Source organism: Eptatretus burgeri, chromosome 11 (genome assembly GCF_056783735.1).
Source record: "Eptatretus burgeri isolate ZD-2024b chromosome 11, Ebu_testis_v1, whole genome shotgun sequence".
Lineage (NCBI taxonomy): Eukaryota > Metazoa > Chordata > Myxini > Myxiniformes > Myxinidae > Eptatretus > Eptatretus burgeri.
In genome coordinates this window covers 21327820-21351670 of record NC_140971.1, presented here as the reverse complement: position 1 = coordinate 21351670, position 23851 = coordinate 21327820, and the positions used below count along the sequence as shown (strand labels likewise).

The following is a 23851-nucleotide window of genomic DNA, read 5'->3' as shown; positions in this document are numbered from 1 at the left end:
GCCCAATATGTTCTTGTGGATCTGGCATTACGTGGCGGAGGTATGCACCCTACCGAGTGCCCTTCTAGTTTATTTTTCAACACTTAAGTACAGTACATATCCATCCATCCATTGGGACCACACTCTGTACAGTGTTGGTGCTGCCGAAGCAGTCTCCTGGGCTGTTCGGCACAATCCTGGATGGGTTGCCACTCCGCCGCAGGATACTCAAATGGCAAAATCATTCGAGCAAGGTGGTACTCATTTTGCCGACCTCGGAAGCATGACAGGCTGAGTCAACCCCACCTGGTATTAATTCAACAGCTGAGCAGGATTTGATCTGAGGACCTTAGGATCCCAAGCCCGCCTCCCGAGCCATTAAACCAACACCAGGCATACAGCACATGTAATTAGTGATAAAATATACAAATGTATTTTCCATATATATATATATATATATATATATATATGTGTATATATATATATGTATATATATATATATATATATATATATATATATATATATATATATATATATATATATTATCCCTGTGTCATAAGAGGCGACCAGGGTTGCGTCAGGAAGGGCATCCGGCGTAAAACCTGTGCCAAATCATTATGCAGATCATAACGGATGATCCGCTATGGCGACCCCTAACGGGAGCAGCCGAAAGAAGAAGATATATATATATATATATATATATATATATATATATATATATATATATATATATATATATATATATATATATATATATATATGCCTTGTTATATGGCTAGCAAGGATAGCTTCGAGGTATGCACACTCACCTTTGAGGTGATCTGCCTGGGTTTGAGCCTTGACATGAGATGGTGATAGCCTGCCATTTTAAAGGAGTGCAGAGACTCAGGGAGGTGATTCCACAGTCGAGAAAAGAGTGGAGGTGAGCAGCAAGCTTGCGTATTCGTGGTAAAAGGAGAGTGGGCAGGGGTGGGAGATAACAAAGTAGAATAGTATTTCGTTGCCTATCGTTTGCTATTATTGACTGCCTCGTATTATCTTTACATATTTAAAAGTAAAACTATATTTTAATTGCTTGCTCTTCAAAGGGATGACTTATTTCAACTCATTTCTGTGTCGCCTCAGCTTAAAGAATGCCAGGAAGGCGGTGACGATTGGCAAAGGCGAGCTCACGTCTTTCTGCAGAGATACATCAAGCGCATACTCCGTGAGCTGGAAGCACTCGGGCTGGTGAGGGACTTCTTATTGTACGCCCGCATGATTAAGCCTGTCGGATTAACTTGCGCTTCTCGCTTTATTTCGCAAACTGCCAGTTAGGGCCATCGACATATTGCATATGCTAAAATTATGGAATTTTTGACCTCTCTCCCTTCTTCCCTCACACCTCCCCACATTGTATATGTAATACGTACACAGATGGCCCCTCGATTGAGTACACTTACATTACTTTACTTTTTGCATTCTTCAATTCTCCACTGCTACAGCCCACAGAAGCAACCAAGAAGCGTCATTATGATGCTAAAATCATAGTTCGTGCAAGAGATATCGCCCTTATGACTGCAGTAGTCAGAGGAGGGGAAGATGGGAAGGAGGGTGGAGAGGAAGAAGATGCTTCTGCAAAGGAACTCTCCAATCCAGGACTCAACAACCTGCTCGACAAACTCCTCATTGATTTTCAGCCCCATGACCCAGAATCGTGGCATTGGAGTTTTGAAGACACCTTCCATGTCGAGCTGAGTACACTAGTTTGGGTATGTGGTTTCTAAAACTCTTGACCGTCCCCCTATGTTTTATTTTTCATAAGTATTACATTCACCTTTAGGAAGTCATTAAATTTTAATTGGCCTGAGAGAATAGCTGAAAAGTAGCATGCACGCATTTTAAGTTGTAAGGTCTCGACTTTATTCCATAATGAAGAGAATCTGATGATAAACTATCTTATTAATGCTTTATATTCATCACAGAGTATGTCCCTTTTGAGGAGGTGTTCAGCTGGCTGTCCAATCTTCCAGCATTTGCAGTGAGGGCTAAATATCTCCTTGATGCCTTTCAACAGGAGTGGGCCTTCCTTTCTAAATCCCTGCCTTGACTACCCTGAGAGTGGCAAGGGTACCCAGCAGGTTTCCCAGCAGTCAGTTTGGGCAAGAATTTGTAATTTGTTCAGAGTTCTGGCGATAACTTGCTTAATCTTCACTAAAGGGACCATGGAATATTTAACGTCCAAAAAAACCACAACCAGTGCTGGCAGATGGGTCCTCCATTTTCCATCCTTCCGATGGATGGCACACATTGATCCCTCTCCCAGCACGTGAAACACCTGGATGATAGTTTATATCTGAGTCGAGATTTGAACCGAGGCGAGACAGCTCAGATGCTGTGTGTGGCCCAAGCTATCCTGCCACCACACTTTCCCAATCGTACCAACCAATTTTTTTTACTGAAGGTGAAGGAAGTTATGTTTTCACACCTTTCTGTCTGTCTGTCTATTTGTGTACAGGATATCTCAAATACTTGTGGACGGACCCGGATGAAATTTTGTGGACATGTTCGGTGTGTGACAAGGATGAACTGATTTGATTTTGGTGAAGATCTGAATCCGGATCTGGATACGAGATTGATTAAATTTTTTAAGTGATTTTTTTACCATTGAGAAATACGGCCAAAAACGATATTAAGCACGATATCTCAAAAATGTATTGGGCCAAACATGTTCTCATGGATCAGGCAGTACAGGATGTAGGTATGCGCTCTACCAAGTGCCCTTTTTGTAAATACTGTGATGCTGGTCTGGGCCTCCAGCATGCATGCCCCCAGGTTCATGGTTAGCTCATGTGTCAGGGAGAGGTCGAGAACAAATTTATAACAGACAACAAAATAAAATACCACCTGCTGGCCATTTAAAACTTACTATGTGTGGTCCAATAATGGAATTTTCACAACAAAGGTGAACACTCATTTGACAATGTACATAAAAATCGCCATTTTCATAACAATTCTATGAACTACACGTTGTCTAAACTAGTTTTGATCAGGTCAATATTGTGTGACCTGTAGCTAAAATTTGTTTGGATAAGATGAGTCAAAGTTCCATTGACCGAATAGTTAATCAGGTGTGATATACAAGAAACTAGAAGGGCACTCGGAAGAGCGCATACCTCCGCCAGCTGATTAGTTTACATTTTTTATCCCACTGATCGGCCGGATCTGCATTTGGACCTGAATTAAAATTTAATCAGCTTGCTCTTGTCACCTAACCAACTCATCCAACAAGTTTCATCGGAATCCGTCCATAACTTTTTCAGATACCGTGCTACATATCATTTTGTCCCGATCACTCAATGGTGAAGAATCATTTAAAAGATTCTCAGATCCGAATCCGGATTCGGCTATTCACCAAAATTGAACAAATTCTTCCTTGTTACATACCCAACCTGCCCACAAAGTTTCGTCCAAATCCATCCACAACTTTTTGAGATATCATGATATATGTAATTTTTGGCTCTATCAATAGTGAAGAATCACTATAAAATTACCGGATCTTCACTAAACTCGAATCATTTTGTTCCTGTCACATACCCAAGCTCTCCACCAAATGTCGTCCGAATCCATCCACAACTTTTTGAGATATCCTGTTCACAAACAAACAGGGGTGAAAACATAACCTCCACCCACCTTTGGCGGTAGAGATAACTATAAGGGCACTTGGCAGAGCTCATACCTCCACCAGGATTTGGATCTTCACCAAAATCTAATCGATTCGTCCTTGTCATCCACACAATCTGTCCACGAAGTTTCGTCCGAATCTGTCCGTAACATTTTGAGATATCGTGCTACATATCGGTTTCAGTCCAATCACTCAATGGTGAAGAATCACTTTAAAAAAAAAAAGACTTCGGATCTGGATCGTCACCAAATTCGAACCAATTCATCCTTGTCAAACACCTAACCTGTCCACCAAGTTTCGTTTGAATCCGTCCACAACTTTTTGAGATATTGTGCTCAGAGACAGACAGACAGACAGGGGTGAAAACATAACATCCGTCCACCTTCGGTGCCAGAAGTAAAAATTGTTTGTTCACGTAAATTGTGTGGAAGTTTTTTTTTTTTTTTTTTTTTTTTTTTTTCTATACCTTGGTCGAGGCTCGTATGAGAGCTAAAACACAACTCACAGCAAGGAGGCATGAGACAAGAGGGGCGGGAGTGGAAGGGACAAAACAGTGGGGAACAGACACATTAGGTGAACTGTGGAAGGGAGAGGGATGGGGATGGGACGGGGAACATGGCAAAGAGAAGATGGACATTTCAGGGACTTTCAGGAAGGAAAGTAGGAGAAATGAAGGAAGTGGGCTTGGGTGGATTATCGGGGGTAGAAAAGATCGAGGATTTGGATGGGGGAAGATAAGAGGTTGTGGTGAACAGCTGTTTTGAAAGCCTGGAGGGAAGAATGGGAAAGAATAGAGTGAGGGAGTTTATTCCAAAGGTGGGAAAAAAGAGGAATGAAAGAGTGAAGATGAGCAGTGATTCGTGATTTTGGTAGTTTTACCAGAAGGGGGTTGTTGGCGGACCTTGAGCGCCCTGTGGAAATGTGGTGGGGACAAATCGCAGAGAGAGCAGGGGGGGCAAGGCTGGAGAGGAGTCGGTAGAAGACAGAAAGACCACCGACCAACCTGCGGTGATTGAGTGAGAGGCCCAAAGACTCAGCTTCATTGCGGGAGATGCCGATGATCTTAAATGCCCTGGTTTCGACAGCGTGAAGCCGAGAAAGGTGGGAGGCAGGAGCACCAGCCCAGAGGGGAGAGCAGTACTCCATCAGGCTACGGATAAAAGCTTTGTAAGTGGTCAGGAGCTCAAGAGGGCCGAGGAAGGACTTAGCACGATGGAGGATTCCCAGTCGGCGACTGGCTTTTGAGGCGAGGTTGGAAATGTGACTTTCCCAGGAAAGGTCATGGCAGATAGTGAGACCCAGAAGCTTGAAAGAAAAGACTTCTTCCAGAGGATTGTTGAGAAAGTGGATGGGGGGGTTTTGTAAACGGTCCTTTCGAAGAGACATAGTGAGAGTGTGAGATTTGTCTGGATTGAAAGACATGTTCCACGTGTTGGACCAGTTTGTGATTTTATCCAGATCTGCAGTGAGCGAAGAAGCTGCTGCTTGCCGGTCTGAGGGATGACAGATGGTACGGCAGAGGGTGGAGTCGTCGGCAAAGAGAAATAGAGGATTTTCCAGAGAGTCCGAGAGATCATTGATGAAAACCAGAAAAAAAACAGGGCCCAGAACGCTACCTTGAGGAACTCCCGCCTGCACAGGAAGAGGGGATGAAAGAACTCCATTTAGGGCCACACGTTGACTACGACAGGAGAGGAAGTCTGCGAGCCATGAGTGGAGATGGCCTTGAATACCATGGGAAGAGAGTTTGGTGAGTAGGGCAGGGTGCCAGACTGTGTCAAAAGCACGTGATATGTCCAGGGATACGGCTCGGATTTCCTGTCTGGCATTGAGGACCTCCATCCAATGATGGGAGAGCAGTAGCAGCATATCCAGGGTAGAGTGACCTGGTCTGAAACCAAATTGATGATTGGAAATCAAGCCATTGGAGAAGAGGAAGGATTTCATATCTGAGGCGATGATGGATTCCATCGCTCATTGTACAGATATGCTTGCCTGCTGGATATCTGTGAATGAAAAGACTTTGTGTTTTTGGTAAAAAGAGAACGATCCATTGTTCTTGCAGTGCTTTTATGTAAGGACTTGGACAGTAATTACCAAAAGCTCTTTGCAGTTTTAACAAACCAGCCCCTTTTTCTCCAATTTCAGCTCTGCATCTCTATACTGTCGATCGTCTTTTGCATCAGCAATGAGTTGTGCACACGTGTGTCCTGGCGCATGCAACTCTGGCGCCTCCTGATCATCAGCTTCGTTATCAGCATTCCCTGGAATTGGCTGCACCTATACAAGGTTGGCTTGTGGATAGTGGCAGAGCAAAAGCAATGTCTATGTAAATAGGAAAATCTCCGGTGATAATTTGGGAAGTTAAAACAAACACAAACTTTGTACTGGTCACAATTTTGAGGCTTTAATTTGAAGTTTGAGTCACGATTCAGCGATGAAGTAGCAAATAAAAGTGGTATTTTGTTTCTTTTTGAGGACAGCCTAACTATTTGACTTGCAGAGACCTGATTTACTTGCAGTAAGGGAACAGAACAAATAACGGTAAACACCCTCCTTAAATATATTTGGTAATTTAATATTCTTGCCTTTCAATTCCATGAATTCACTCTTTTTAAAAATGTTTTTGAACATGATGTAACGTGATGGATAGATTTTTGCAATGAGCTTCTGTTGTTGTTCTTGTGATTTTTTTTAAATTTTCTTTTAGCTTGCCTTTGCAGAGAAACAAGCTAAGATTGTGAGCTCCAAAGTTCCAAATTACTGCATCAGCAGTCAAGACATGAACTGGCGTGACAGCCTGTGGGGTAAGGACACAGAACGTACATTGAAAAGAGGAATCGAGCTCTGCAAGGTGCATTTTAGGAGGTTGGAGGATGAAATAGTTAAACAGTTAAGCTGCCCTCTCACTTTAATTTATATCAAATTCGTAGATTTACCCGGCGTTGCGTGGGAAGAGAAACATGAATAAGTAACACTTTGTACCCAATCACAAAGATTGATTGGCTGATTGGAGCTCTGCTTCATTTTCCACGTGCGTCCGACCCTGAATACGTCTGAAGAAGAAGAGGTCTGAACACAAATGGCTTTGCATTAAAAAAAATATTTTTATTTTCCTCTTTGTGTGCTGTATATTGTTGCGAATTCGTGCCCGCCGGCGTGCCGACGGCCACGTAACTCGAATCCGGCCACGTCGCCCACCGGACGGACAATTCAGTCGTGACCCTCTGGGAACTATCGCCCGGAGCCAGTCACGGGTGGGCCTTTCAACCTCACCACAATCGTGCCAATCGCCCCCCCGCGTAAGATAGGGTTGTTCGCCAAACTCGACCTACCTAAGTACCCACGCGGATGGTAAACCGGGCGATCGTACCTCGCCACAGGCCGACTCTGGACACGAGCCGCTTGGGCGGCCGGTTCCGTGCTATCGGGATAACCGAGCGGTGTTATCGTCGACCTGGATGGTTCAGATTAATTACCGGGATGTTGCACCCACTACGAACCCCTTACGTGAAGCAAGATGGAGGGTCAATAAAAAAAAAGCGAAACGGGCACAGTTCAACATGCAAGCATTTTACACACACACACACACACACACACACACACACACACACACACACACACACACACACACACACACACACACACACACACACACACACACACACACACACACACACACACACACACACACACAAGCACGGAAGGCACGTATTTACAGCCATACAATTGTGCACAAAAAGCAAATGTAACAAAAGAAACGATGCAGAGCTACAACCGAATACGCGGCAACACTTAAAGCAATACTACTTGAGCCAGACTGGCGCCACCCACAGACATTTGCACAAAAACCCCAAAGAAAAGAAAGAAAGAAGTCGTGACTTCGCTTTTATGGTTGGTGAGTCCCTCTCCCGCGACCGTCAGCGTGGTCGCGCCTGGCCCCGACTTCTCTTGCGGTCGGCGAACCCTCTCCGGCACTCCCCGTCCAGACGTACAGGTCCACCTCGCAACGGGCGCTGCCGCGTCTCCCGTCCGTGCCTTCGTGACAGGGCCGCTCGCCAAAGCGTGACCGCAGGACCTCTTCCCGAAGACCAACCAGACCACCAGCCAAGACGAAGAGGAACAAGAAGCCCTGCCAGAGGAAGAGGAAGAGACCAGCTCCAGGACGAAGAGGAAGAAGAAGCCCTACGCGCCCGCCCGTGTCTGTCTTTTATCGCCCGGGGCTCCTCCCTTCGTCCCGCCCCATTCTCAGCTCCACCTTCCTTCGAGAGGGTTCCCGAAAAGGGCGTTCCCTCATGCTCTCTCTCCACCCTGCTCCGTCCGGTGGCCGGGGGAGTCAGTTTTTGGCTCGGGGCCAGAGAATTATTCCCCCAAAAAGAGGCCCCTCCTTTCCATGACCTCTGACCTTTGACCTGCATCGCCCCTCCTCCACTCCAAAGCGCGGGGAAGTCAAACGGAAGGAACAGGCGAGGAAACATGCGCATCCTCACAGCTCCCTCCTTGGCGCCTTTGTTTGCCGTTCGGAAGCTGACATAGTGGTGAAGATGTAGTCGTGTAGATGGTGGAGGTGGCGTGGTTGCAGTGTGGTTGGCGCTGTGATGGGGATGGCGTGGTTGTTGAAATGTTGTGTGTTTGAAATAAAAGATAGAAAAATAAAAACGACTGACTCAAAGCGTCGCAGCCCGGATGGATCACATAAATTCCCTCTATACAACGGGTTTGGGCTAACTACACATCTACCTATGAAGATATCTCACCTGAGGGTCCTTTTATGGTGTAATGTGAATTTCCACAGCCGTAACACTATAAATTACAATTCAGCATCTAAAAAGGCTGTGATGAATATGCCATTAACAATGTCCCCCTCCTCGCTCCTTACTCTGCCAAATTTTATTTCCCCGAAAGCCGATGCAGACGGCCTTTGTGGGGATGGGACTTAACCGCCCAAATTAATTTTTATCCAAAGAAGATGTGGGAGACGGGATGGATGGGCGCTTTCTCGTTTTAAATTAACCCAAACCTGCATCACCTCAACTCACCGTTTTAAACCATTCACCACCCCCTCCCCCCACCCCGTTGGCTCTCCTGCCCCCTTTTCAGTTGAAGGAGCTCTCCCCTCCCTGCCCCCATGCTGCCTTGGTATGTAATAGTGGGGATTAATTTACCTATGCAATGGCATTATTTGAACAGTAATAATGACGATTATTGACTGAGGCCTTGCCATTGGAAATGGGGGGGGGGGGAAGAGGTAGAGGTGGAGAAGAAGGGAAGGAGGACAAATTTACCCGTGCGAAGAGTGCTTTAACCCATGCGTTGCCCAGGTTTAAAAAAAAAAGTAAATTGTAATACCCTTTGCCACCACCACTTTCAGTGGAGAAGAATACCTCAAAGGGTTGACAAAAGAAGTTAAACTGAATCTACTTCACTAACCAGCGCACAGCTGGTTAAAGTTGAGCTGCCGTGGGAAAAGAATCGACGAGTCATTAAACCTTTACAGGTTTGCTTACGGAAGACCCTAAATCTCCTTTTCTGTAGATGTCAGATTTAAATGATACGAGACGACCAGTGAACCCGTTGGGTTCCCGTTGTGACAGCTGTTGATAAAAAAAATCATTAAAAAAAAAAAGATAGCTCCAGCGAACTATACCGCTGAGGTTGTTTGCATTGATCAAATAATCCCGAAGAGTACTTGACTGAATCGGGAATTGATTTTTTAATAATTTTTTTTCGTTGCCCGATTTGAACGAAACTTGATATTGCGCATCAATGTGAAAAAAAAAATAACTGAGAAAAAAATGTCGAAGAAATTATTGTGTGTAATCTTCTAAACACAATTTTATTTTTTAATGAACACGGAAGTATTACATCAAAATGGCGATGTTTATTTTGTGCTTAAAAATAAATCGTTCTTTGTCTATATGAAATGTTTGAGATTTTAAAATAAATCATTTCAAGAAAAAAAAAGATAGCTCCAGCAAACTATACCGCTGAGGTTGTTTGCATTGTTCAAATAATCCCGAAGAGTACTTAGCTGAATCGGTAATTGATTTTTTTAATAATTTTTTTGTTTGTCTATTTTAACGAAACTCTATACTGCACACCACAGGCGAATGGTGAGTAAGGTGGGCCTAAAATGTTTGCGCTATCGTGTACTGTTTTGGCTGTATTTTGGGAACATATATACACATATACATACATACATATATACAAGATGAGAGTTTTAGTAATATATAGATCTACCACTGGAAACAGAGCATAGCCGCTCAAGAGAAGTCCCAGCACTTTATTGCTCCCCCTGGTCCTTGGCCCTCTCTCCCTTGTATTCCAAAATTGTTGTTCTTTTTACTCATCATGTTGTTATTGGTGGTGTTGAATGCACAGTTGTTGTATACATACTCTCTCCCCTTCCCTTTATCCGGAGTATGGATTTTTTTTTTTTTTTGGATACGTTGATGAGGTTTCTGGAAGAGCGAGTTAACAGCAAACATAACCTTACCAAATCCCCATTATATCTTCGAAATAGATCATAGACTGGTCCGTAACACAAATCATAATGTAATGGAAAAGAGTACATCAATTCTCTGTGTCAACATCAGAAATTATCATGATCATTTGAGGTGTTAACTTGTTTGACTGACGTGCACTCCTGCACGGCTGAACCAAATTAACTTAAAACTACACCTTGTCTTCAGAGTGTGTTGTGAAGGGTTGAGGGAGTTGGAATTGTTACATCAAACTTATGTTTTAACATTAAAGTGTGGGAATTATTGAAACGATATACTGTATTCTCTGACTGAAAGCAAAATTTGAAGTCGACTCAGGGATGACCCAGAGAGTTTGGGGAAGTGCGTGAAGAGGTAAACAGAGGAGTGGACAAATAGATAGAGGAGGAAGTGTTTCGAAGAGTTAAGTGGATGTAAAGGTATGGGGGAGTTGTTAAATGGGTAAAGGGTGAGAGGCAGAGGCATCAGTCATTGAAGGGATAGAGGAGATCAGTGGTTGAAGGAATTGAGGAAAGTAGGTGAAGGGGGTAGAAACGGTAGTTAGGGCCCTGTCACACCTTCACGATTTAGCCAGCGTATGGCAACGTATCAAAATGTATGTAAAACGCTGGCGTACGCTGAACTATTGATGTTTTTTTTCAGTTTTGGACGTATGCACAACATATTAGTAACGTACACAGAACGTTTCGATAACTTACACCAACGTATGCTTAGCGTGTTGTCGGCGTTCAAAACCTATGCCCAATGATAGTCTAACTTATGCATAGCGCGGCAGCGTATCGCCGACGATCACGTGGCGTAGCCTATTATAGGTGCCGCTCAACGATTCAAATCATAACCGCACTAGAAATCGAAGTGTCAACATCACCGTCATGCCGAAGAAAAAAAATAAACCATGGAGTCTGGAACATCTCTACTGAGATGACCTAATAGAGCCGGACCAAATGTCCGTCCATACGTCCATATGTCTGTACTTCCGTCAACAATTTTTCTTTCCAATCTTGATGAAACTTATTATGTGGGTAGAGGTCGATGAGTGTTGCACAACGATATAACTTTTGTCCGGGTTCAAGGTCAGGGACAAGGTCACGAGGTCACGTAAGTTATAAAAATCGCCATTTTCAAAACCTATCTAGTCTGCCATTCTACAAGATATTCGGCAACTGTTTATTGATTATAATAGTAAAAGATATTATCTTGTATCTAACCGGACAGATTTTTGAATTTCCGTCCCGTTTGATCGTCACATGGTCTGGACGATGGTCAAAAACGCAGATGTGATTCGCAAAGAAGGAAGGAAGGAGAAATGAAATATAAATATAAAACACATTTTTAGCCTTTTATATTTATACATTTTCCGCTGAAGGTGCAAAAGTTTCAAAACCCGAAATGTAAACGTCGGCATTTATTTTCAAAATATAATTTCGTGCGCGTGCGCCAAAATGCCGAGTCATCTTTAACCAAACTGCATAGTAGAACTGCGCAGTAGTCCGGTCATGGCGTCTGAGCAGTGGCCAGCGTGGTTCAGATTGACTGTGGTTTCTGGGGCGAAGGTGATTGTTGAGAAGTATGTCGGCGGTATAAATTCGAGTGTCTGTATTGGTGATTTAATCACGCAACATCTTGACAATGAATATTCTGGCCAAACGATTGCATCAATTCAGTGCATCAGCAGGGATAATTCACAGGCTCCTCTCGATCGTGCCGATATCTAACATAATCACCGGTGGACATAGGGCTGCGGGCTGTGGGGCGAGGCCACGGATCCCGGATGAGGGGAGAAGTGATAAATTATGCTGCATGCTTCGGGCTTTCTTTTATTTTTTATTTTTTTATTTTTTATTTTTGTATACCTTGGTCGAGGCTCGTATGAGAGCTAACACACAACTCACAGCAAGGAGGCATGAGACAAGAGGGGTGGGAGTGGAAGGGACAAAACATTGGGGAACAGACACAGGTGAACTGTGGAAGGGAGAGGGATGGGGATGGGACGGGGAACATGGCGAGGAGAAGATGGACATTACAGGGACTTTCAGGAAGGAAAGCAGGAGAATTGAAGGAAGTGGGCTTGGGTGGATTATCGGGGGTAGAAAAGATCGAGGATTTGGATGGGGGAAGATAAGAGGTGGTGGTGAACAGCTGTTTTGAAAGCCTGGAGGGAAGAATGGGAAAGAATAGAGTGAGGAAGTTTATTCCAAAGGCGGGAAAAAAGAGGAATGAAAGAGTGAAGATGAGCAGTGATTCGTGATTTTGGTAGTTTTACCAGAAGGGGGTTGTTGGCGGACCTTGAGCGCCCTGTGGAAATGTGGTTGGGACAAATCGCAGAGAGAGCAGGGGGGGCAAGGCTGGAGAGGAGTCGGTAGAAGACAGAAAGACCACCGACCAACCTGCGGTGATTGAGTGAGAGGCCCAAAGACTCAGCTTCATTGCGGGAGATGCCAATGATCTTAAAAGCCCTGGTTTCGACAGCGTGAAGTCGAGAAGGTGGGAGGCAGGAGCACCAGCCCAGAGGGGAGAGCAGTACTCCATCAGGCTACGGACAAAAGCTTTGTAAGTAGTCAGGAGCTCAAGAGGGCCGAGGAAGGACTTTGCACGACGGAGGATTCCCAGTCGGCGACTGGCCTTTGAGGCAAGGTTGGAAATGTGACTTTCCCAGGAAAGGTCATGGCAGATAGTGAGACCCAGAAGCTTGAAAGAAAAGACTTCTTCCAGAGGATTGTTGAGAAAGTGGATGGGGGGGTTTTGTAAACGGTCCTTTCGAAGAGACATAGTGAGAGTGTGAGATTTGTGTGGATTGAAAGACATGTTCCACGTGTTGGACCAGTTTGTGATTTTATCCAGATCTGCAGTGAGCGAAGAAGCTGCTGCTTGCCGGTCTGAGGGATGACAGATGGTACGGCAGAGGGTGGAGTCGTCGGCAAAGAGAAATAGAGGATTTTCCAGAGAGTCCGAGAGATCATTGATGAAAACCAGAAAAGAACAGGGCCCAGAACGCTACCTTGAGGAACTCCAGCCTGCACAGGAAGAGGGGATGAAAGAACTCCATTTAGGGCCACACGTTGACTGCGACAGGAGAGGAAGTCTGCGAGCCATGAGTGGAGATGGCCTTGAATACCATGGGAAGAGAGTTTGGTGAGTAGGGCAGGGTGCCAGACTGTGTCAAAAGCACGTGATATGTCCAGGGATACGGCTCGGATTTTCTGTCTGGCATTGAGGACCTCCATCCATTGATGGGAGAGCAGTAGCAGCATATCCAGGGTAGAGTGACCTGGTCTGAAACCAAATTGATGATTGGAAATCAAGCCATTGGAGAAGAGGAAGGATTTCATGTCTGAAGCAATGATGGATTCCATAACCTTGCTGATGATTGGGAGAAGGCTGATTGGTCTGTAGTTACAGGGATCTGTTTTTGCACCTTTTTTATGCAGGGCAGTGATGTTAGCAGATTTCCAAGCAGATGGCAGATGACCTTGGGAAAATGAGAGGGTGAATAGAACAGAGAGAGGGTGAGCAAGAGCAGAAGAGCAGGCTTTGAGGACACGTGGGCTGATGCCGTCTGGACCGGTTGCAGAATCTGACTCGAGGTTTGAAAGCAAGCTCTCCACCTTGTCAGGAGAAAAGGATACAGAGTCCAGGGACAGTTGGGTGCGACTGGGTAAAGTGGGTAGAGATAGTGATGGGTTTAGGACACAAGATTTAGCTGCAAACACCGAGTTTAGACATTCAGCTTTATCACGTGTGGAATCAGCAGTGCGGCCATTTGAGGTAAGGGAGGGGATGGAGGGGGAACATACACCAGAAACAGATTTGATTAAACGCCACCAGGATTTTGAGGAGGGAGAGAGGTTTGAGAGTTCAGACTTGAGATGAGAAAGATGTTGTTTTCTGGCTCTCCTGAGGGTAGATACACACTTGTTCCGAGCTTTGTGGAAAGAACTGAGATTGCCCTCAGTTGGGTTTGCTTTCCATGAGGCAAAGGCAAGTTGTTTCAGGACAACTGCCTCACCACAAGCTTCAGTAAACCAAGGGCGGGAGGAAGGGTAAGACAACTGAACATATTCTGATTAATATATCAATGAGTACATTCCATAATTAATGAATTAATAATTAATGAATCTGGCATACAAAATGTTTTTTCATACCTGACGTGTTACTTTGTGCAGTGTCACGTAACTTCTGTGGAATTAATAATTAATGAATTTGCTCGCTCTAACGATTTTTCAAACCTCAATATCTCTATAAATACTTGACCAATTTTCATTCTGAAAGTTGCATTATAATCAGTGAAGAATAATCTACAGGATTATCATAATCTCGAGAGCTAAGCCTATTTTTTCGTTTTTTTTCCTCAACCGGAAGTGAAATGTCTCCAGGGAGTGGACGGACCGGAAAACCACGTATTGCACTTACTGGTGATTCTGATGTGTTAATCCGGGTACTAAATGAACAATACATATTTATTAATTATATCATTAGTAGTATTATCCTAGTGTATCTCTGAACTATTTCAATCTAAACGGTTAGTTTGGACTGTTTCGCGGTTACCTGAACTGAACATTGAGAACTTGTGGTATTATAGAGATGACCATCACCCCCACATGGGGGTAATTTTTATATACCAATTCCCCTAAACGCTGCCAATATGCCATTATATGGTAGCTGTAAGTTAGAAACACGTTTAGTAAGTTCTGTGGTCGTCCAGAAGACATCAAATATTTCCACATACGTCAATATGCATTTGAGATACGTTACACATAGGTTCAAAGCACGTTACTCATAGGTTAAAAATAAGTTTCGGGTACGCTAAACATTACCTCGACGTGTTTTGACTTATGAGTAACTTACAAGTAACGTGTATCAACGATCGCATAACGGGCCTACAACTTATGGCCAGTGTATGCAGAACATGTGCGTCATACGCTGGCATACGTCAAAAAATTTTGAGCATGCTTAAAATTTGTCGACGAGCTCAGCATACTACGACGTATGCCAGCGTGCTTCAGCGTGCCCTTAACGTATACAAAACTTACCCATAGCGTATTCGACGTGTGCCAGCGTATTCGCCAAATTTTTCATACGTCGGCATACTCTGGCTAAAACGTCAAGGTGTGACAGGGCCTTGAGAGAAGGGATATAAGTGGGAGTGGGTGAAAGAATTGAGGGAAGTGAGTGATAAGGTTGAGTAGAAGTATCTGAAGGTGTAACTAAGGCATTGGGATAGGAGAATAAGTGGGAATGAATGAAGGGGGAAAGGGAGATGTGTGAAGGGGTAGGGGGAATGGGAGAAGGGTTGCTGAGTAAGTTGATTAAAGGGAGTAGGTTTGCAAGTGTCAATGGGCCATCGTGTGTGAGTGTGTGTGTCAGCAGAGGTACCCGTACTTTGTGCAGAAGGAATTTTGAGTTTTGAAAAAGAGAGCCAGGTACTAGGTGTAATTCCATTTAATTAATCGCATATAATTTAACAGGCAATTCCATAATAATAATGTAATGGTTCATACAATATATGCTTATATATATATATATATATATATATACATATATATATATATATATATATATATATATATATATATCTGTCTCTCAAGCAAAATAGGCAACAATACCATACAATAAGGCAATACTACATGATTACCCCAACATTTGACTCTGTCAAAAGGAGGGGTTTTCAAATTGTTTTCTCCTCATCCTCCTCACATTTACGTCATTGCTGTGATTGGTCGTCAGACCGTCCAAGAGATCAGTAACCAATCACAGCTCGAGCGCTTCATAGCTCCTGTCGATCATAGTTAGGCCACATCCAGGCACGTGGTCAGTCCGTCTTCACCGTTTAAACAGTCACGCGCAAAGGACATGTCTTCGTTTGGAACTGTCTTCGTTAAGATATGGATAGATTTGTGTTTCTGTCATCTTTAACTGCAATGTCACCTTACATTGTGTGGTCAAGCTGACAAGAATTTGTATCCACATTTATTTTATCGAAGAAATCGACGTCATGACTTACAAGGGGTGGGGGTCCCGCGTAGTCGCCATCTTGGTATGTTTGGTAATCGGCTATGCAAGTATGATCAACATCATTTAGTAATCGGCTTTTATTTGACCTCACGATCATTCATGGTATTCAGCTTATATTGTCTGACTGCTCAAGTATCAACATCATATAGTGATCGACTTTTATTTGACCTCGCGATCATTCATGGTATTCATTCTTGTTATTTTAAAAAATATTGTTTGGTAATCAGCTGCTGAAGTATCAACATCATTTGGTAATCAGCTTTCATTCAACGTCGGGGTCATTCATGGTATTCGGCTTGTTTGTAGTATTGTGTACCACTGGGTGGCGCTATATGATACACATTCACATAGAGAGAATTGGGGTCTTCCCCCTACCCTGAACCATCTACCCTGAAGGTTTGAAAATGTTTTCTTGCATCTCCATTTGCCAAGAGGATTCCAGCGGCATGCAATATGATGGGGTTACCACCGGTGGGGCCAATTCTATTGATTGACAGACAGACAGACAGAAAATACAGCACAACGTTTGTTGTACAGTATACACAGGGAGTGGCCAAAAAATGGAAACACCCAAGTCAATGAGGGACACCCAATATATTGAAAGCAATGGCTTCCACATAGGTGTGGCCCATGTTTTAATTAAGCAAATAACATCCCAGCATGCTTAGAGTCAGGTATAAAAATTCCTCACAGGCCTGGTAGCCTATAATTATGGCCAGCATGGTTGCAAGATGAGACCTTGGTGACTGAAAGATGGGTGATTTGTGAGGTGCGTCAGGCAGGAGCTTCAGTGATGAAAGACAGCTCAAGTTGCTGATGTTTCACGAGCAACGGTGTCGAAGGTGATGTCAGCATGGAACTCCGAGGGAAAGACATCAGTGAAGGGCAAAAGAGGGTGGAAGCCCATACTCCAGGATCGTGATATCCGTGCATTCATTTAATGTGCAAGGCAAAGCAGGCGATCAACTGCAGATCATTTGAATATAAATTTCAACCTGAGGCATGAGCAGCCAGTTTAATCAGACAGCCCGCCGAGAACTCCACAGAGCGGAATATAATAGTCGGGTTGCAGTGCACAAACTGCTCATCACACCTGGCAATGCACATTTTTGAGTCTAGTGGTGCAAAGAGCACAGGCAATGCATTACCGAGTGGTGGAGAAATGTGATATGGTCAGATGAATCATCCTTCACCATGTTCTCGACAAACGGACGAGTGCGCGCATGGCGCCAACCTAAAGAACTCAACAACCCTAAGTGCTTGGTTCCAACAATGAAGAGTTATGGCGGTTCTGTGATGTTGCGGGGCACATTTTCCTGGCATGGTTTAGGTGCAGTCATTCCCTAAAATGGAAAGGTCAATGCCAATCGCTATTTAATGGTACCGAGTGATCATCTTCATCCCATGTTGCAGCATTTCTTTCCCGTCGGGAGGGTGTCTTCCAGGATGACAATGCTCCCATCCACATAGCACGTGTGGTCGCCCAATGGTTTGATGAGCATGATGCTGATGTTATCCAAATGTCATGACCCTCTTAGTCACCATATCTGAACCCATTCGAGCATTTATGGGATATTCTGGAGTGACGCCTGAGACAGCATTTTCCAACTCCATCAAACAGGTGCGAGTTGATTGACTTTCTCATGCCGCATTCCTCCTGCAGAATTCCAGACACCAGTGGACTCTATGCCACAGCGCATACAGGCCGTATAGGCCACATGTGGTGGCCCAACGCCCTATTAAGTGACTTTACATTGCTGTTTCCATTTTTTTTTTTGTCCACTATATATATCCGTAGCAACGACCAGGATACTTACCTCTCGACTCATTCTTTACTTTTTGGATTCTGGCTTGTGCTTTGTCCAAGTTGTGTTTTTAACAGGTATGAGTGACCAATTTCAGGATTTTTTTTTCCTGTGTTGCAGAATGGGCTCGGCAGTCCTTCACTTCACAAGAGGATCCTTGCCTAGTTTACCACCGCAATATGCTTGTGGATCCCATTTTGGAAGTCCCTCCAACAAAGGTGCTTATGTTACTGTTTCCATAAAGCCTCTTTAAATTTCAAAACGATACATGATTGCTAATTTCTCGCCCTATCCTTCATGAAAGGACAGTGTTTGTTGTTTAAGTTGCACAGCAGCTGAAAATGATCGATTAAGAAGTGTGTTCTAAAGTAGTCAATTCTTGAATCAGTCTCTGAATTTTAAACTGCTTCCATTTTTTTTTTTTCATTTTTATAATTTTTTTTTTTTTAAGCTGGAAAATTGCTCAGGGAACCAGTGACACTGTGGGAATTGTTGTTGTCATTGTTGGTGTTGTTGTAGTAGACGACTATATTTGTTCTTCTCTTTATCATCCTCATTTTCCTTGCACCTTTTCTCTTTGGATAAGGCTCTGGCTGTGACATTGACCACATTTCTGCTTGAACCTGCCAAGTACGTGGGAAGTGCATTTGGAGATTTTATTCGAGCTACATACCACAACCTACCTTGGCATCTGCAACTTGTGGCTACCATTCTTCTGTTTTCAGCATTGCTTGTGAGTCTATCTTTCTGTTTTTACCACTGCTTATCATATATATTGCTGCCAATGTCCAATATGTTTCGTTCTGTTTGCTTTTTTGATGCCTCCACTGCTGAAGGCATTATGTTTTTGGGTTGTCCATTGATGCATCCGTCTGTCCATGATCAATATTGATCGCATTAACTTGTGAATCACTGAAGGGATTTTAAACAAACATGGTGCAAAGGTGAACTGATTAGATTTTGGTTTCAACGGTTAAAGGTCATGTGACCTTTACCTGAGAGTAGCAGATTTTTTGTTACTGCCATAACTTGTGAACCGCTAAAGGGATTTTGACCAAACTTGGTGCAGGTATTTTCTATGGTGCAAAGATGAACTGATAGGATTTTGGGGAAAAGGTCAATGTCATGTGACCTTTGGCTGAAAGTAGCAGATTTTCGTTGCCATGACAACCTGTGGACCACTGAAGGGATTTTGACCAAACTTGGTATAACTGTGGACTGATTAAATTTTGAGTTCAAAAAGGTCAAAGGTCTCGGGGCAAGTGCCCTTTAATTGAAAAATCTGTATTACTGCAATAACTTATGAACCACGCAAAATATTTCAACCATACTTGACACACTTATGGACTGTAATACAAAAATGAACTGATTCAATTGTAGATTAAAAATGTCAAAGGTCATGTGACCTTTGAAAATCATTTTGCAGACCATAACTCAAGTTAGAAGCATCTGATGTCTCCTTTCTCTCACTCTCACTCTCACTCTCACTCTCACTCTCACTCACGCACTCTCACACACGCACACGCACTCTCTCTCAAGAAGAGACCTTTAATTTTTCATGCACCTTTTAATTGAGATCAAATGTAACAGTGGGCTGACATCTATCGTGGGCGGGGGCCATTTGGGCCTCCGACACATTTGTGTCAAATTCTAATTAAAAAATTTAATCAAGCATTTGGTCTGTGAGAGAAAATAAAAAGAATAACTACCTTTAATAGGTGAAAATAATTTTGTATTGTACATCCCAAAAGGGCGTTTAACCTTAAAAAAATGCAACAAGGAGGTTGTGGTGCAGTGCCCCCACTGTTTTCAAAACAAACACAAGTAACATCTACCCCCTTACTAAAACCTACTCTACCCCTCATGGGGCTAACACAAGCCTTGAAAGGTTTGGTCATGATTAATGAAAGCAGTTAAGTAGATTCCCCTTCCCCAGTTTGAAGTCCCCCACCCCCTCCTTAAATCTCCAAATCCATTAAAGCTAATAAGTTCATTATTTCATCATTAACCTCCCCACCCCCATGTGGCCTGCACTATCCCTACCAGGTTTGGTGGTGATCATTTAAGCCATTGCAGAAATCCTTTGCTTCACATTCCAAGTCCTCCCCCCCCCCCAAATTGAAAAATCTAAAAAAGCTAGTAATTAAATTTTTCTCACCATAAATCCCTCACGGGGCCCCCATTCTGCAAGCTACATTTGGTAGCACTATGGTTCATAGGGCTGAAGTGAATATCGAGACCCCAGTTATAGAGAACCCTCCCTCCCCCGGCACTACCTCTCCCCTAGTTAACTCTCCGTTGTCCACTATTGTGTGTGTTAAATTTGGTTGTGATACCTTAAGTCGTTAAAAAGATATCGCCTTCCCCCTTCCCTTCTATCCCTTAACCCTGGCCCTCTCCCAATGACATTCCCCATGACACCCTCATCATGGGGAATGTCATTGCCAAGTTTGGTGGCCAAGCAATGTTCCGTTCTCAGGATATACAAGATATCAGTGAATGGATCGACAGACAACAAACAGAAAATTGGAGTGTGACAATAACAGCTTTGCATTTGTGTTGAACTTTTACCTGATGCGAGACTGCTTAATAAACGTGCTGCACGTGAACTAAAACCTTGTATAACTTATTGAGTGAACAGATGCATACTTGTATAAAGCCTTTTCAACATGATTCTCTTTGTGACATCAAATATTTATTGAGAAGTGTATGCATTGTGTATTTTTGCCCCCACAGGCTCTTCTCCACGTTTGGGAACATGCCCGCCACACCATATTGCAGCAGGTGCAAAGCCTGAGAAGTGCAATTGAACATGATGAGCGGCAAAGACAAATCACAGAGAACAGAGAACATGCTGGAGTTGTTGAGCAGCCAGAAGAAAGGCTTCCTATTGCTGACCGTCACATTACCCATGGTCAACAAGACACCAATGCGGATGGGGATTCTGTTTTACGATTGCGTCCATTGCAGAAGATTGACAATAATGTAAAACAAGAGCCAAGCGCACATAATCAGGTCGCTCCACTGCGCTCGAATACGAACCAGCTTGGTCCGTCTACTACCGGTCATGCAAGTCAAGATAATGGCTTTGGAGATTGTGGGAATAGCACGCAACAGCTACAGTTACAAGGTAATGCGCCTTGTGATCACAGATCAAATGAGGATGATAATCATCAGGATGGACGTTGTGATGGCCAAAAGACAACTGCCCCCCTTGGTGCCGAGCCAGAGTCTGCTTCCAAGGTGAGAAACGATGCAACCTGCATGACAGAACACATTGGGATGATAAGAGCAATTACTGTGAGGCAATCTTTTGGCACATGGGTGAGCTTCAACACCCACATGACTTCAAACAAAAAAAAAACCTTTGGCTTTTCTTCTTTTCTTTCCTCTTGCTTTCACCCTTAAGCTGGGTTCACACCTGAGCAGTCAATTGCACAACCAAAATCGCACAAATTATGTGTGTGCAACTGCTTTGGCTACATTTGAACAAGTTGCTGTGCAACTATGTCTCCTCCATACATATATATATATATATATATATATATATATATATATATATATATATATATATATATATATATATATATATATATATATATATATATATATATATATATATATATTGTTGCAATTCTGGAAACCGCATCTCTCCAACGCAATCCATCATACAGTGCTCCCCAGACAGTTATTTCATTAATATACGTGCAGTTAGACCTTTCCCTCGCGTCTAATGGATCAAACAGGACAAAGTGCGTTGTGTGGATCTTATAGTTAGGTCTGATTATATCTCTAACTTCATTCCTACTCTTTTTCTCTTATTCCTGAGATAAATCCAAGCAGCGGCCACCTGTAAAAACTGCAGCCACACCCTTCACAAGAAGAATGCGTCCTTGCAGAAGACCAAAAGAAGCAAACAACCTCCACCACCAGACTGCATGCAGCAGCATGCGTGCAGCACAGCGATAATCTCCACCCACTGTTTAGGAGGCCAGAAGCATCAACCACATGACGGCACCGCTGCGAGGATGCGGTGTCAGGCCGACAGTAGAACCAAACAATAAATGCCCAACGCCATACAGGACGCACGCAGCGCGTTCTTTTCAACCCATTTCTGCATCTAATAATTATATCTATCCTCTTTTCAACCCAAATCTATATCTAATAATTATATCTAGATTCTTTTCAACCCAAAACTACATCTAATAATTATCTCCAAGCCTTTCCTTCAATTCATGGTGCAGATTGGGGTTGGCCCCGCGCACACCACCACCTATGATAAATACCCGCGAGCACGATGGCAGACATGGGCGCAGCCCTGTAATAAATAACCACATGCACAATAGTGGACCCGCGCGCACTGTATGGGGCAGGCATAACACATCTCTTCATTCGGGTCTGTGCATGGGGTTGCAATAACGTCTTGTCGTCGGTCTTCGCTCACCACAACGGCCATAAATGTCTTCTGCGGACGACAGACATCTTCACGCACCTCCGCCTCGATACAGCTGCGACCAGGCAGAGGCATGCTGTATGGCCCGGATCGCTCGGGCCTCATGGCGTACGGACAAAGCAAGTACATTGGCCAGCGCAAAGCGTGGGTCGCTGGGGGTTCCCGGGCGGGCATGCGGGGCTGACGTGACCCTCGGCCGGTCGCCGGGGCATGGCCCAGGAGTTCGGTGCAAGGCGATTCATATCACGGGGTTCGGAGCGAGAGGATTCCACAGCTCAGCTATGGCGAGCCGGATGTATAGTGAGGCCACTATGTACGGATGTACATTGAAAGTGGAGAATGTCTCGCCTGCAAGGAACCAGTCGCGCAACTGTCCACATACAGTATGAGCAATTCGGATGCATGCGCCCAAGTTGCACAACCGATCACTCGGGTGTGGACCCTGCTTTCTGTGATATCATTGGAATGTTATTTCCAATTTGTGAAAAATGTTATTTAATTGGTCTCGTCATTTTATATGAATGAATGCTTTTGAGAAAGAATGTATGATGTGCATGAATATTAAATTGTGAATTATGTTAGGGGAGGTGGAGCAAGGGTTGGGGGGGGAGGTGGTTGTGATTAATATACCTTATATTATTATTTATTTCAGATGATGTGGCATGGGGATCGTAAAACTCAAGAACACAAAACAGCTCCGTCAGATACAGATGAAACATGAGCCTGCTAATGAAGATTTGTTTTTAAATAATAAACGTGACAATCAAAAGGTCATTTTCTCTGTAAATGGGAATTTCATTTGTTTTGTAAAAAAAAAAAAATTCTAAAACCATCCATTACATTTGACACATACTTAGTTGTATTGTAATGGTAAATTGTGAAGATTTCCATAAATATTGTTATATAATGAGAATAATGTACATTCATGTACAAGTCAAATCCACAAATGACTTGAGTATAATGACAGTGGTTGTAATAAAGATTTTCTGGAGAACAATGTCTTGCGGACATTTTATTATCGCTGTGATTTGTTGTTTTGGACACCCTTTAATAAACTAAGAAAACGTCATCAAACATGGATCAACAGCTATAAGAAGATGTGTTCAGGCCCATCTGTTTGTTTTTGTTTTTGTTGAATACATTGTTGAGGCTCGTATGAGAGCTGACACACAGAATGTACAACGAGGGGAGCAGGACACGAGGGGCGGGGGAGGGAAGCACAAACAGCAGGGAACAGAGACATTAGGAGATCTGTGGAAGGGAGGGGGAAGGGGAGGGGTACACAGGGTAAACAAGATGGACACTGCAGGGACTTTCAGGTCCTTTACATGACAGGGAGTTTCAAGAAGGAAAGCAGAGAATTTGAAGGAAGTGGGTTTGGGGTGGATTAACGGGTTGAAAAGATCATGATTTTGGATGGGGGAAGATAAAGAT

The 23851-nt window shown here is 43.6% G+C and overlaps 1 protein-coding gene across 1 annotated transcript in view; it reads left to right on the top strand.

Moving 5' to 3' along the window:
- The window catches only part of LOC147016638 (chloride channel CLIC-like protein 1), a 31673-nt gene extending 8259 nt beyond the window's left edge, over positions 1-23414 (top strand). Inside the window, exons 4-11 of the mRNA XM_085845490.1 lie at positions 1106-1210; positions 1465-1731; positions 5793-5933; positions 6355-6451; positions 18085-18182; positions 18551-18697; positions 20701-21207; positions 23070-23414. Of these exons, the coding sequence (XP_085701616.1) occupies positions 1106-1210; positions 1465-1731; positions 5793-5933; positions 6355-6451; positions 18085-18182; positions 18551-18697; positions 20701-21207; positions 23070-23138 (1431 nt within the window). The 3' untranslated portion in view covers positions 23139-23414. The remainder of the gene's footprint in view (positions 1-1105; positions 1211-1464; positions 1732-5792; positions 5934-6354; positions 6452-18084; positions 18183-18550; positions 18698-20700; positions 21208-23069) is intronic.
- Positions 23415-23851: the final 437 nt, after the last annotated feature.